Source organism: Triticum urartu, chromosome 3A, assembly GCF_056163025.1.
Source record: "Triticum urartu cultivar PI428250 chromosome 3A, HENAU_Tu73, whole genome shotgun sequence".
In the NCBI taxonomy this organism is placed as follows: domain Eukaryota; kingdom Viridiplantae; phylum Streptophyta; class Magnoliopsida; order Poales; family Poaceae; genus Triticum; species Triticum urartu.
The window spans coordinates 16,761,342-16,777,175 of NC_141875.1; the positions used below are offsets into that span (position 1 = coordinate 16,761,342).

At 43.3% G+C, this 15,834-nt stretch overlaps 1 protein-coding gene across 1 annotated transcript; it reads left to right on the plus strand.

Annotated features, from left to right (window-relative positions):
* Window positions 1-5,019: 5,019 nt before the first annotated feature.
* LOC125529009 (uncharacterized) lies at window positions 5,020-6,656 on the plus strand. Its single transcript, XM_087514584.1, has 4 exons — window positions 5,020-5,181; window positions 5,454-6,388; window positions 6,484-6,520; window positions 6,606-6,656. The coding sequence occupies exons 1-4, from the start codon at window positions 5,020-5,022 to the stop codon at window positions 6,654-6,656; spliced, it is 1,185 nt and encodes a 394-aa protein (XP_087370710.1).
* The last annotated feature ends 9,178 nt before the right edge of the window (window positions 6,657-15,834 follow it).

Below are 15,834 nucleotides of genomic sequence, written 5' to 3' on the forward strand. Positions count from 1 at the left end.
AATGGTTTCCTTCATTTTCTTACTAGCTAGCGTGTCAAGGACCTCTCTATACATACAGTATGTAGCGTCCACCAAGCACGGAGATAAGAGAGGACACTTCTCTTTATTAATTAATTAGCTACCTAACACAATATATGAAACACCTTAATTAACCATACAAAAACCCCAAATCTACCCCCCTTTCAGAAAAAAAAACAAAAATCCTAACCCCTGAACAGCTGACGCGTGGATGCCTATTGGTCCCGGTTGGTGCCACCAACCAGAACTAAAGGGCCACCTGCCTGGGCTCGCATTACCGGCCACGTGGAGGCCCATCTGTCCCGGTTCGTGTAAGAACCGAGACTAAAGGCCTAGCCATTAGTAACGACCCTTTAGTCCCAGTTCCCTAACCGGGACAGATGGGCCTTATGAACCGGGACAAATGACTCTTTTTTCTACTAGTGCACACTCCTCATGCTTAGGAGTGAGCACTTTCAAACCAAAACCGAATTGAACCGTTAACCGAAATATAGGCTTAATCGGTTTTTGGTTATTCAGTTCGGTTTAAAAAATAGACACAATTTGTTGTTCTTTTCAAAGTTGATTTTCAATTGACAAAAACCGTACTGAAGTAACCGAATTGTGAGTCTGGTACTCTCATTTCTCTCCTGCGCAAGCACAACAGGCTAGCTGATTAGTCTAAGTCTCTAGCTAGCTAGTGTGCAATTGTACATAGATTCAAGCAAGCACAAGCACGATTTATAGGATCTCGATTGCATGCAAATACTAATTGGCAACTACATTTTTTTAGATGGATTGGTGGCTATGCCTGTACAGAGTTTAACAAAACGTTAGATGATACGCTGCTTTTGATGGTGCACACATATTTCGGTTTTGCGGTTAACCAAACAAACTGAACCAATAAATTTCGTTTAATAAGGTTCGGTGGCAATTTTTAGTGTGATTATTTCGGTTGTTATTTTACATAAACCAAATCTCTAGAAACCCTACTAAGCCAAATGAATTAACCATATAAACCAAACACCCACCCCTACTCATGCCAGGGTACCATGAACCGGTCCTTCTCGCCACCGCTGCTATTGCAACCCGCACGGGTTCGTCGGTGGCCTGCTTGCCCAGGCTACTGGAATTGCCGCACATGTCAACAACGTTGACCGCCACGGACACCAAGGAAGTGGAGATCATGGGGGTTGGCTTGAACAAGATGACCCCAGAAAGAGCTTGGTTTGAGGGGAAGCAAAAGCTCATGACGGAGCGAGATGCTTGATTATATTGTTTGTTTTTCATGAACTATGGGCACGCGTGAGACTCATGGGATTCTTTTGGCGCAATGTTGTATGCAGGCATGGCATATAATACTATGCAAAAGGTGCTATATTTTGCTAAATATATATGCTATGTTTGATGATAAGATGTCAAATATTGATTATTGGAAGAAGAAAAAATAGAGGGGGCAGGCCAAATGGGCCGTCCTGTTGGGTGCTGCGACCCCGGGAGGGCAGCTATGTGGTCGGATGCCTCCGTTTCGCTAACCAAACAGACAAAATGCAAAAAAAAATCCGTCCGTTTGGATTGGCCCGTTGGAGTTGGCCTCACATCGCGTCCCAGAGGCCTCAACTACCTCCCCGGTCTGACCTGCGATGGTGGACAGCTTAGGCCCTGACCTGAACATCCCCTTGACTGCAGGGCATGCCCCCTAGCATGACGCTCATCGACATCCTCCAACAAGATGCAATGTTGCGCCAGTACACACACATCTGCACATCCATGGAGGCCATGGGGCAACACATTGAAACCCTCGAGCGTGAGCTCGCCAATCTCCATTGTCGCCTGTGCCGCTCCGAGCAGGTCACAAAATTCGTCGCCATCACCAGGATTCCAGTGCCAATGAGGGTGGCCGAAGGTGCGGGGTGGTTGGGAGGGGGAGTTTCTATTTTCTCGGTCACCAGGACGAGGGTGGCCTGTGGCATGGGTCTAACAACGGCAGACGCGAAGAGGAGGCGTCATACGGGCAGAGGAAATGATTTTTCTTCATGAAAACTTGTGGCGTCTTGTTAAAAATGAGAAAGTGGCCCAAATTTTTTAAGTTTAACTCCTCAGAATTTTAAGTAGTTAAAATACTTGGTTGGAATGATTAGGTGGATAGTGAATTTATTTCAGGATTTCGACAATATGCTTTCAGCGGGAGAAGATGCCCCCGTCGACTACGAGGCGTCTACGGTGACTTCGTAAAATCTCAAGATGATATGTCGGCCCAGTCTCTCGGAAGTGCTCATAGGGGTAGGGTGTGCATGTGTGCGTTCATAGGGATGAGTGTATGCACGTTTATATGAGCGCTTGCGTCTGTAATGTGTTAAAAAAAACTCGACTACGAGATCGGCTAGAGGTGATTAACTTCTCAAAATAAACATTTCTAAGGAATTAAACTTTTTTAAAGGATCAGTTAAGGTTGCCCTAAAAATCACCCCTTTCCACGGGTCCTCCACACATGGGAAATTTCGCCGCTCCCGCCCCTCAACACCCCCTCCCTCGGCGCGGCGCCGGCCGCCTCCGCCCTCCTCCCGCCGCTATCCCCTGCTTCACCGGACGCTGAAGCACCTCCGCCTGCCTCTGCTTTCCACCGCGCACGGGAGCCTGCCGTCTCCGCCAGCACCTGCCACCCCCGCGCACGGAAGCCAGAGCTCCCCCGCCGCCCGTTGCAGATCGCCTCCCCCTGACCTAGCACTCCGGCCACCGGATCCCATTCGCCTACCACCAGAGGCCTTCGGCGCCCAGTCGCCTATTTCTTGTCTGTTACAGCACTACTACTACTCCAGCAGAGTATTGTTCATCCAGCATGGCCTTGGCAGTTAGATCTCATCTGCTTTGGGCAGCACCGACACCCTGCAAAACAATCAAAATATCTGCCACCATACTCTGCTGCATTTAATTTCTATTGTTTTATAACAGTACACAAAAGATGCACTGAAGAAAATGTGCATTGCATCCCCTTCTTCTTGTATTGCACTAATTCAGTTCATAGGGGAAGGCCATGCCCAGTGTTGCTTAACTTAAGCAACAATGTGAACAGCGGACATGCCATTTATATGTTTGAAAAATATATGTGAATTTGAATTCTGGTGTTTGAAATTGTGAGACGATGACCTCGAGACGGCCATGGTGAGTGGTGACTAGGTCTTGTAGTCAGGGGCGGATGCAGGGCAAAAATTACCCGGTGTCCCATGTACAATAGAACAGGCATACCATATTAAATAAAAGTGTATATTAATGCATATGATTCTAGAACATTATATTTAAAATCGATGAACATTTTCATCATATATTGATCGCTCTTGCATTTTTACGAATAAGAATTACAATCTAGAAGAAACACGGCGCATTGGGGTCCATACTTCTTATGATTTGACCTTATATTTCATCCGCTGCTTCGGCCAATCGACACGATCTGGGGACGGCAGCTTCAAAGTGAGTAAGGCGACCTGAGTGCCGAGCCAACGATGGATTGATTTTATTTAGAGTGACATGGAGAGGCGTTTGACATTTTTTTGTTGGTTTACATTTTTTTTGTTGATAAATTGTTTGTTTTAGATGAGAGCCTTTTTTTAAGAATTAGTACATGAGAGCCTTTTTCTGAGAAATAATTAGATGAGAGCCTGGTCGATCGATTTAGCTCTTTTTTTAGAGGTGGTTGATCGATTTAGCTGCCGCCCTGGCTGCTGCATCGCGCCGCCCGTAGTTGTTGAATGGGCCGGCTTGTTGTACCGGTGTCCAGGTAATGAAACTACGGGGTGTCCCAGCCGTATATGGGCTATGTATGTAAAGGTTAAACATTTTTCTACCCGGTGTCCTGTGACACCCCTTGGCCTAACGTGGGTACGCCCCTGCTTGTAGTGGATAGGCCCCGAAGAGACCAGGTACCTCAGGTACGGCTGTATCCCTCTCGATGCGGGACATGCCTCCATCGCCGGAGTCACACTGCTACGCCATGTCAATGCAAACTTTTAACCGGAATAAATTTCTTCTTTTACTGCTTCTCTGTCGGATTACCTGCATATGCATTGTTGACCTGTTAAGGATAATCTGCTCAAGTACTATTTTCTCTGAAAACAAGAAAAACCAACAAATGTGTTAAATTGTAGTCCTGAACCCATTGGTTTATTTGGCTGTTTGTAAATGTTTACTTGTTCTGCTACTTTTCCTTTGCTACTCTGCCCAAAATAATTGCCTTTCTAGCTTGCTCCCTTTGTTATTCTTCCCAAAATAACTGCCTTTCTAGCTTGTTTCCTTTGCTGTTCTGCCCAAATAAATGTTTACGAAACATAGAAATTATGTAGTTTCATAATTACAAAAGATGCACTGATGAAACTATGCATTGCATTCCTTCTTCTTATTGTACTAATTCAGTTCATAGGGGAAGGCGATGCCCGGTGTTGCTTAACTTAAGCAACAATGTGAACAGCGGATATGCCATTTCTATGTTCGAAAAAATACATTTGAATTTGAATTCTGATGTTTGAAGTTGTGAAACGACTACCTCGAGGCTGGCCATGGTGACTAGGTCTTGTAGTTGATAGGCCCCGAGGCAACCAGGTAGTTCAGGTACGGCTGTATCCCTCTCGATGAGGGACATGCCTCCATCGCCAGAGTCACACTGCTATGCTATGCCAACGGAAACTTTTAACCGGAATAAATTTCTTCTTTTACTGCTTCTCTGTCAGATTACTTGCATATGCATTGTTGACCTGTTAGGGAAAATCAGCTCAAGTACTATTTTCTCTGAAAACAGGAAAAACCAACAAATGTGTTAAATTGTAGTCCTGAACCCTTTGGTTTATTAGTCTGTTTGTAAATGTTTACTTGTTCTGCTGCTTTTCCTTTGCTATTCTGCCCAAAATAATTTGCCTTTCTAGCTTAACGCCTATCACTTTGTCAGTTGCATGACTTTTATCTATGTATCTTGTGAACAGGCAAACGTTTCGTATCTTGGTTGAGTTCGCAAGCTAGTGAGGGTACCTTGGAATGTTGTTGGCGATGGATGGTAGTAATACTAATGCTAGCAATAGAAAAGTTGAAGCGAAGCGAGAGGGAGAGAGCAGCACAAAGAAGCTGAAGGTCACCATGGGGGTGGAGACCCTTGACTGCCCCATCTGCTATGAGCCCCTCAGGCCTCCGATATTCCAGGTAAATTCACCATAGCTATGAATGTACATGTTGACTTGTCTTTAAACTTGAACTTCTATTTCACTTACGATACCGCTCAAGATAAAAGAAGAGCTTTGATAAATCAATCATTGGATGGGTGCTACTTGACAAAATGTGTTTGTTATGTTACATGATAGCTATGGTAACTGACATAGAAATGTGTGGTACTAACCTATCATGTTGTCGTGTAGTGTTTCAGTTCTTTCTTCCTGGCAAGATTTGTTCTGACGAGGATCCTTTCTTTTCCACAGTGCTCCGTGGGGCATTTTATATGCTCGCCTTGCTGTGTGAAGCTGGACAAGAAATGTCCGGTGTGCTCTATCAAAACTTCCTTCAAGCGCTGCTTTGGGATGGAACATGTCGTCCAAGAAGCCAAAGTTGCTTGCTCCAATGACAAGTATGGATGTGCGGAGGTGGTCACCTACTACAAGAAAGAAGAACACAAGAAGGCGTGCCGGTATGTCCCATGCTTCTGCCCACAGTCTGGTTGTGGCTTCGCTGGATCAACAAAGGTGCTCCTGGACCATTTCATTACCCAACACAAGTGTTCGTCAACAACTCTCCCAGACTCCCGCACGGTGTCTCTTCGCCTACAACCAGGCTTACATGTTCTGCGATGCACCGGCTACTTTTTCTTGCTCAGCATGGCATCAGAGCCTTTTGGACATGCCATCTCAGTCCTCTGCGTCCAACCTCCAATAGTTATGGAACCCAAGTTCAAATGTAATATGGAATACGACTGCTTAACCACCAGCTCTTGTGAAAGTACAAATTGCCTCATAAGAAGCTCTTCTCTCTCTGATGGACTGCCCGCAGTGTACGATTTAATAATTCCCAAGGGAAAGATTTCTGATGAAGGAAACGGTATCATGCTCAGAGCCACCATTCTCAGCAGATCCTGTCTTCAAGGGAAGGGCCTCATGACTGCTGATCTTCAAGGAACACCTTGTACTAAAAATTCTATTGCTGCTGCTGTTGCCACCTCTACTGCTGCTGCTGTTACCACCACTATTGCTGCTTCTGTTGCCCCCGCTATTGCTGCTGCTGCTGTTGCCACCTCTCCTGCTGCTTCTGTTGCCCCAGCTACTGCTGCTCCTGTTGCCCCTGCTAACGTTGCTGCTGCTGATACGTCTCGACGAGGAGGAAGAGGAGGAAGAGGAGAAGTAGGACGAGGACGAGGGCCATGGCAAGGACGGGGACGAGGATGGTGAGGAGGAAAGACCCTGTTCTGGATACTGTCGACTTGTCGATTTTTGGCTGGTTTCACTGTTTTGGTTCCAGGATATACATGTCGAGTCTCAAGATATCAGACTTTCTGGTAAGATAGTTGTTTCAGTGAAGTTCCTTCTGTTTTGGTGTTTGAGTTCCTGCCACAGTGCCTCTAGCTGTTGCTGATGTAATAGGAAAATGCTGGGTTAGTGCTGCTGGATGGTATTTTGCTAGTTCATTTCTGAGTGGTGAACATTCTTGTAATAAATTTTGTTTGCATGGGTAGCAGCATGCAACTGCAGTTTGGTCATGAGAAGGCCTTTTTGCTTCCGAGGTTGCGGATATCAGCAGGGTAGCAATAAAAGTATCAGAGATCGTTAAATTAGATGCGAATTACCTTAGCCAAACATGCGAAGAAAAGAAGTAATTCCCACCCTGAAATGTTTGATAATGTGTAATTCAAGTAGTAGTAGTTAATTGCTTAGTGGTTGCTCTTTGCTTCTTCGTCTTTTGAGTTGTTGAACTTGGAAAGTCTAAGTGGTATCTGGTTATGAGGTGATAACTTTGCTGAGTGGAAGATTCATGCAGCTTATTCTGCGAATTCTATCTCATGTATATCTATTGTCGAGCCTATTCTATATACTGGCAGAATGGCTGTGATACTATGAAAAGATAGCCAGTGTGCAAAATTGTGCTAAAAAACTGGTGTAGGAATCACACTGACCATGCACACATATCTATTATATAGTGTCCAGTTTTTAATTACAGCGTTGCTACACACACGACAACCCAGCAGCCGACTCATGGATTATCCCATGTGGCAGCTCCAACCGAGTCCGTGCACGCAGGAGGCGATTGGTTTTTTTTTAGCTGATGCATAGAGAACGCATCTTTGCAGATCGTTCATGCTGTATCGTGTGTGAAGCAATTCCGGTGTTCAAGTTGCAAAATTACCCAGGTCTCCTCTAGTCCAATCTCTAGAGAGAAAATACTAATAAGCCGAGTTCAGTGAAGGCAGTTTTAACCTGGGCTACTAAGCTAAGTGTGGCACACGACTTAATATGTTCGGCTTACATCATACCGGTATTTCAGGATAAGCTGAGAACCTGCGTCCATGCATGGCTTAAAAGTAGGTCGTGCCCTGCTCGGCTTTATTTCCCACCCGAAGCAACCGCGTGCCCATCTATAAGATGAGTGTGTTAGTACACGAGCACGGCTTATATCTAACCCTTATACAATCATAGAGAGTCAATCATCCAATCCAACGCCATTGCTGGTGATGCAGAGATTAATGGCAGCCGGTCCATATAAGCTGCCGGTAGGGTGTGCATCAAACCGCATCCATGGAAGGCGGCGGAGGAGAAGAAGCCGGCGATGGCCAGCAAGTCAAGGCCGTCGCGACGGCCGGCGGCGGAACACGCGACCGCGGCGGATCTGGATCTGGAGGCCCTCGCCGTGCTCTGGCAGCCAGGTTCCGTCCCCGTCCGCCCTCGAAGACCAATCGGGTTCGGCGGAGCGGCGTCGGAGCAAAAAATTTCAGGTACCTAGAGCTGGTAGATGGAGCAGGGGTTGGCGGTGAAGCCGGTGTCGGGCACGTAGGCACTGTACCCTGCGGTGGAGCGGCTCATGCGGCTAGGCAGGACGGCCCGGCGGCAAGTGCTGGGCAAAACGGCGCACCGGCAGATGCCGGGCAAGCTGGTCTTGGGGCTGACCAGGACGTCGTGGAGAAGACAAGCAATTCTACTAATCCGTGAGTACCAGTAGCTCTGTAAGTTTGCGATGCAAGCTGTACTCCGTGAATGAATAATCAAGTCTTGGTCTCTAACGTTGAGGCTTGCATGATCCGTTGCAATACAACGGTTATCTTGTCAATTAGTCCGGCTTTAGTCTGGCCAGATGCAAATCAGTTTAATCTTGTCAAGTATGAAAAGTAGTTGGCTGCATGCAATCTAAGTGTGGCTGCATATCATTGCAATCTTATCAAGTAGGTTGGCTGATGCAATCTTCGATTCGTACTATGGTTGGTAGATGACAGTGTCGTTACAATTTTCGGTTGCATAATTTGTATGATGTTGACGAACGAACAATAAGTCCCGGTCTTTGAAGTTACAGATGTTGGATATGAAAAGATCAATTTTGTGCATACTAAATAAACAGTTGGATAAATAATTTTAACCCAAAGTCCATCTTCTTCTTGTACAGCTTGCTCATCCAAGGCAGCTTCATCTTCTTCCTGTACAGGTTGCCAATTGAGATCAGGCAACCTGCCATCTTCTTCCTCTCGCTCATCTGGTGCTGCTAAGTTCAAGTCGATGGCCATGGCTAGTGTGTGTGTGTGTGTGGTCTACTGTTTGGTCCATGTAAGCTGGCTTTGTAGCTGGGATTAGACCATTGGTCTCCCTTCTAATTTTTGTGGCGCCAAGTACCTTTGTTGTTTTACTAGTACTACAGCCGTTGGAGGGAACAGTGAAAGTTGGAGTACACTTGCTGGCGGGAAGCCATTTCTAGTATTTGGATTCCTTTTTGCTTGTTTACATTAACTGCACATTATAATCGAAGCAACACAGCTGCTGCCAGCTACTTAAATGAGGAGAGTAAGGGGTTTTATGCAAAAATGCTTAATTTGTCTCCAAAGTGCCAGATGCACACTCTTTGGCGGACGGAGGGAGTAGGTTACATGTAAGCCGAGGTGCCCTCTCGTCTTCTACATGCACTGGCAATTCTGTTTAGTCAGGAACTAACACGTGTCTAGTAAGCCGAGAGGTATGCTTGGTTTAAATGTGTAAACCGAGTTCGATACTGCCTTATATCCCATAATTGTTTTTCTATTGGGACAACCCTGCAATTCATACATCACATATACATATCCAATAGTAAATGTCCAGCAAGCAATATAAGCAACATGTACATATAGCACCGCTTAGGACTTAGCAATATATAACAAGTTCACAACTAAACGCATGAGTCACAACCAACCACGAGTTCCAATTTCATGATAAACAACCATACAGGTCCATATACTAGCAAATGTTCACAAGCAAGCATGAGTTCCAAGTTCAGAAATAAGAATAAGTAAGAGACGAAGTTCATAAACAACAAGCACCACACACTCTTGGAGTAGAAAATGGTCTCCGTGGACATGAGCTCTAGATATACCTCCTCATATTGTTCATATTTGCCGGAGCATCTACAAAGAATCACAACAAAGAATTTCATCAGATCATGTTGTTGGTCATGTCTTATAGAGAAGAAGTAATATTCGCCCAGATGTACTAACCGTGGAAATGATAACATCAACACCACAATGACGACAAATTGGATGAAGATTATCAAGTTTTTAACCCACCAAACCCGATCTGACCAGCACCCTTGCCTACTCCAACATTACTCTTTGCTCTGAGCATGGTCTTGGAGTAAGCATCATCTCCCTCCTGCCTAGTCTTAAACCCTTGAAATGAGATGTTCGGACACCTGTTCTTAACATGTCTGTCACGAATCATACAGTCTTGTGCACCTCCCAATGTACACTATACATCACTTCACCAGGACGGAAGGACAAGATTTGATAAGCAGGAGAAGCAACACAAAGGGTAGAAGAACACATGGAACATAAGCAACGTACGCATCAATGATTCATATACCCATAAGCATCACAAGGTCTACTCAAGTTCAACTCTAATTCAACATAGTAGCTACATTCACTACATCCACATCAAACTGTCTAGCCAGGCTACTCCAAGAATGGAGATCCACTCACACTGGCAGTCAGTTAAGCCGATGATCCTGGAGTCAGACTAGGTGGGCATCTCCCCAGTGGATAATCGGCGAACTTGACGGGATCGGATCATTGCTAACCTTAGAAGGCGCTTCTTTCTTGTCGAGCTTGTCGAAAAACTTTTGCTGCTCGGCACAGAGGCAAACCAGAATCTGGCAAATTCCCTCGGTCTTCCGCTCGTCCTTGAGGAACTCGTAGACTGCATGGTGCTCAACAAGGAGTTGTGGGTTTGCTTGAACTAGCATGGCCAAGTAGTCCTCACTGACATATGTTGGTCCATGACATGCGCCATGTGATCCGCCTCCTCGGCCAGGGAATCAACTCTAAAGTGAAGGGAAGCATCAAGCAATGCCATGTCCTCGTGGTCTATGCTAACACCTAAGAAGTCATTTACAAAAATTGTGTCCGAAGGAAATATAACATAGGTATCGAACAATAAAGCATAATTTTCTTCTGTTTGATTGTCATAAAAAAAGGTCGCGCATCCTTGCCCTAAACTCCTAACCTAGAAGGCTCGCTTGTTCAGCATGTGGGTTTAATTTCAGTCCGCCGAGGCTCCCTTGAATAACTCTCATCTCTCAAGCGGTGTTATATATGGTGGGCGCTCCCTCTTTAGCATTTCGACTATCGATGATGGTCGTTACTCCCCCCTTCTTGCATTACCAAAGTCTCAAACAATGAGACGAGGAGCAGTGACTCCCCCTATGACAACAGTCGGCATCCTTCATCTTAGAATATCTCCCATCTCTCTAGTTGTTGTATATATGATGGACATTGATCACTCACTGTTATTAGCCACCGTGGGTGATGGTTGTGCTTCCACTTCCTCCCTGCTTTACTAAGGTCTCAGAGGAGGACAAGAACAAGGATAACTTCCAATGACAACAGGCATGATCCTTCCTCCTAGAACATCTCTTACAAAAGGAACACACATATCGAATAGTGATGTAGACCTATGGCCCCTAAACCCCTAACAAAGAAGGCTCGTCTTCGACAACTCTACACCATTTCACCCTAACCCTAAATTAAACCCATTCGACGAGTCTTCTCCCCCTATCACTTGCCCCTAAACTCCTTCAACGAGTCTTCTGCCCCTATCCCTTGTCCCTAAACCCCTTCGACGAGTCTCCCCCTATCCTTTGCCCCAAAACTACTTCAACGACCCATTGCATACAATTGCTAATTCATAAAAATACGTATACACTAGGTTCAAAGATTGGAAGGGAGGCAATGGATTCTTAATCTCGGAGTGAGATTGGCCGGCGATTGAGTAGAGAAGGACATGGGCCATGGCTGCTCGAACGGTAACGAAGATTTGGGTCTCTCCTGCACAAACATTTGCGATGAATTTTTCACCCATTCAAACAAGATGGGAAGAAATGGGCGGGGGTCTTAATTCATGTACCAATCACAACCATTTTTATAAATTAATAAAATTTTAAATTTGAAAATATGTTAATATGCTATAATTCGTGAACATCTCTTGTAATATATGATTTTTCTAATATTCCTAAACATTTTTTTTAAAAAAATATGTAAACCTATTCGTTTTGAATCGTGGATTATTATATTTTTAAATCAATCAAAATAAATCCCATAATCGGTTAAAAACCAACTGGAAGAAGTTACAATAGTAATCTGGTGAATGAAAATTACTCAGGATGAAGCGCTCCAAGATGCACCAAATTAGGCTTGCCAGGGAGCGACCCGTCTATACATTTGCTCGACCATATCAGCACCAGATAGGTGCTCCCGCGGGGATCCTATTTGGCGCGCTAGTCACTGGTTAGCGACCGCGCGCGCACCCCACGCTACCTACATTTGGGCCAACCCAACATAGCTCGTTTCCAGTTTGGGAAAGTTCTAGAACCGTCCCAAACCGGGTTATTTTCTTGCCTTTTCATTCGGTTTTTTCTCCTTTTTCATTTTCCTTTTTTCTTTTTTCCTTTTTCTTTCCCTTTTCATTTTCTTTATTCGTTTCTTTTTCTTTAATTTTTTAATTTCCCATTTTTTATATTTTGCGAAAAAACTTAAATTTTTTGAACATTTCCATAAATAGTGAAATTTTTTGGATATCATAAACATATTTTAAATCCATGGATTTTTTTTGAAATCATGAATATTTTTATTAAATTCGCAGCATTTTTTTAAAAAATTGAACATCTTATTGAAACCCATGAATATGTTTTACAGCAAAAAAATTTAATCAGTTAATATTTTTTGAGGTTTTCAAACAATTTTTAAAATTGGAAAAATAAATTTGATCGGGAAACATTTTTGAACAAGTTTTGAAAAATTGTGAACATGTTCTGAACACACAATTGTTTTTCTGTTTTCGTGAATATTTTTATCAGATTGTGATCTTTTAGGAAAGCGCGAGCATTTTTAAAAACTTGGTGAACATTTTTCTAATTCCCAGTTTTTTTGAAACTCATAAAGTTTACTAGAAGTATATGAACATTTTTTTGGAAAAGCACATTTTTTTATACGTGAACATTTTATGATTTCTTTAACATGTTTTTCAAAATTCACATTTTTGGAATTTTTGAACGTTTTCTTAATCCATAAGTATTTGAAATAAGATTAAAATAAAAAAGAAAAATAAAGAAAAAAACAGGGCGCGTCGAGCTCTGCAAATGGGCCAGTCCAAAGTGGCGCGCTGGCTTGTTCGCCTGCGCGCACAACCCTTAATAGTTGGACATATAGGTGAACAAATGTTTACAGCTCCTTATATGGGCCGCCCCAAAGTGGCACAATAATATAATCTTTGAAAAATATTTTAAATATTGATAAAACTAGTTTAGCAATTAAATCTTAAGATAAATAAAAAAATGTATGAAAAACCAATTATAAAGCCATAAAATATTAAACTGAGGAAAGACAATCACTCAGGACGAAGTGCTTCAGGATGCACTGAATTGGGCCAGCCCAGGGAGCGAGCGCTCTATGCGTTTGCTCGAGCATTTGTGCTTCAAATAAGTGCTGTTGGGCAAACCTCCACACACACACCTTCCCCTATATGGGCCGTCCCAATGTGGCCAAATAACATTAATTTTTTACTTATAATATCTTTGAAAATGTATATTTTTAATATCGTTAGAAAAAACGAAATCACTAGTTAAGGGTTACCCTTTTCAAAGGTCATTCCCCACCTCTTTAGGTGCTGGCAAGTGGATGCATTGCATGTGCCACTTGTCACAACCTGAGAGTTCTTCTTTTTTGTTGATTCATTTATTCAAAATGTTTTATCTTTTTAATCATGCATTTATACCAAATCATTTCCAGCATTGCATATTACACGGAGATGGTTGAAACTAAATCGCATGTTAATAGATTTCAATGAATTTTTTTTCACGAAAACCCAAGAAACTAGAAGAAAAAATTTGGAAATAGGAAGAAACGAATACCAAAAAAATCCAAACACAAAAACCAGAAAAAACTGGCAACCGAAAAAAGAATGCCAAGAAAACTAAAAGAAAAAAGGGAGCCCAAAAGCACGGTTGTGGTTTTCACTTTTTTTCTAGAAGCACATGTGATTTTCTCTTTTCCCAGGGAACCACATGCTGTGGTTCTCACGGAAGCACTATATTTCTCGTACAAGCATAGGTTGTGCTTTTCCCTTTCAAGAAGCACAGTTGTGCTTGCTTTTGATGGAAGCATTAGTTGTGCTTCCTGTGAAAGCAAATATGTGTTTCTTGCGGAGACACCAGGGGCGGAGGCACGTTGTCTCTTCCGGTGTCATTGGCACCGGGTAAAACTCGTATTCACCTTATGCATGGTACAGATTTTTGGGCTGGACACCGGTAACTTTTTGACCTGGACACCGGCCAGCCCACCGATACACGAACGCAAACCAGGCATAGCAGCCCATCTAGGTAAATGCCCACTCCAGATCGATTGATTAATCGATCCCTGTACGTGCGCCTGTTGAGAAAAAGCTATCAATCTAATTAATTAATCCCCAATACGTCTATGCGTGCGCCTATTCTGTTGCTCATCCGTTCGGCTTCTCCGTCCTCGGCCCTTCTCCGCCGCCGCGCTGCCAGTCGCGCGGCCAGTCGCTGGTTCGTCTTGGTTGTCCATTGAAACGTTCAAGCATCGCTAGCCGGCTGCCTCTACATCGCCCACCGAGAGATTGTTGGAAATTTCAGGTACCTCTCAACTCTGCACTTGGTAATTGCCGATCTCTCTCAAATCTGAAATCTCAACTGTGTGTAGGAATTTTAATTTCTCAAATTTCTCTTTTTTAATTGTATGGCTAGGGTTTTAAAATTTAAAGGTATTATAATTGAGAACAACTCGCTGCGATTCACATCTAACCATGGGAGGATTATTTCAGCAAGAACGACAAATCACAATGTTGAGTAAGTTTAACTCCCTAATCGTATTGTTCAATCAATATGTTCTGTTTATTTCTGACCAAAAAAATATGTTTTGTTTATTGTTTCTATTCTTGCATATGCAAACACAAATAATGTAACTCATACATTTTTGTTAACACAATAATAATTATTAACATGAGAATTTATGGAAATGTTTCTTAAAAAAATAAAGTCCTCAGCACAAGATGATATAGCTTGCCCATCACATGAACCAGTTCATTTTTGTAAGAAATCTCACTGCCATATAATTTGTGTTGTTGGGTGTGTTATTCTTCGTTCCTGAATATAAGGTGTATTGATTTCCGTGCAAGCCAACCATTTAAATGATTGACCAAAATTATAAAATAAAATTACAACATCTACAAAACTTAATAGATAAAATACGAAACTATCTTCTTGAAGGATCAAATGATATGAATTTCGTAATGTGGATATTGATATATTTTTCTAAAAACTCATATATAAAGGAATGGAGTGCATACTATTGTTTGGTATCTATCCTTGTATACATGTGGACACCGGGACATTTTGTTCTGGATCCGCCCCTGGGAGACACAGGTAAAAAAAACTCGGAAAGAGTGCCCAACACGCGATAAATTACTGCGACTGGACGCACCACTTCACGTGCTCTGAGGACAAAAAAAAAGATCCTTGCGGGAGCCCCAAAGCATAAGCGTTGGTTTGTTGCTCCCTAGGAATAGAAACAAAACTCCAAGAAGGAAACCAGAAGAAAAAGTGGAAAGTGAGAAACAAACAAACACGAAAAGATATGGTGAAACCGATAAATTGCTAACGGAAAACGTTGCCCACGTACACGTTTGGGCAACTTGAGGATTAGCCTGGTTTAACGGCCAAAGAATGATCGCATGATCAAGCCGACGAACATTACTTCATGACCATGCATGAAAATGGACGGATTGAAAGCATCTATCGATGTGCCTTACTGACAACTCAAGATTTCTTCACGACCTAATCATCACACCCTATGTGCGCCGCCGACGTTGAGGACCAGATGCAGGACATGAACACTCGTCGTACGATTCAAGGGGCGGGTCTGCGCCTATGTGCATACTATACATATATCTCTTGATTGGCATGCAAGCATTGGCTCCGCTGCACGGCCAGGCACCTTTGCACGCTACATGCTTCATTCATCCAATCAGGGTGGCCTTGCTGAATCCTCTAGCGACGTACGCACAAATCGACCGCATGGGAGGACTATATATACACAAACGATCGTCAGATCACTCACAACCGTCAGCAATA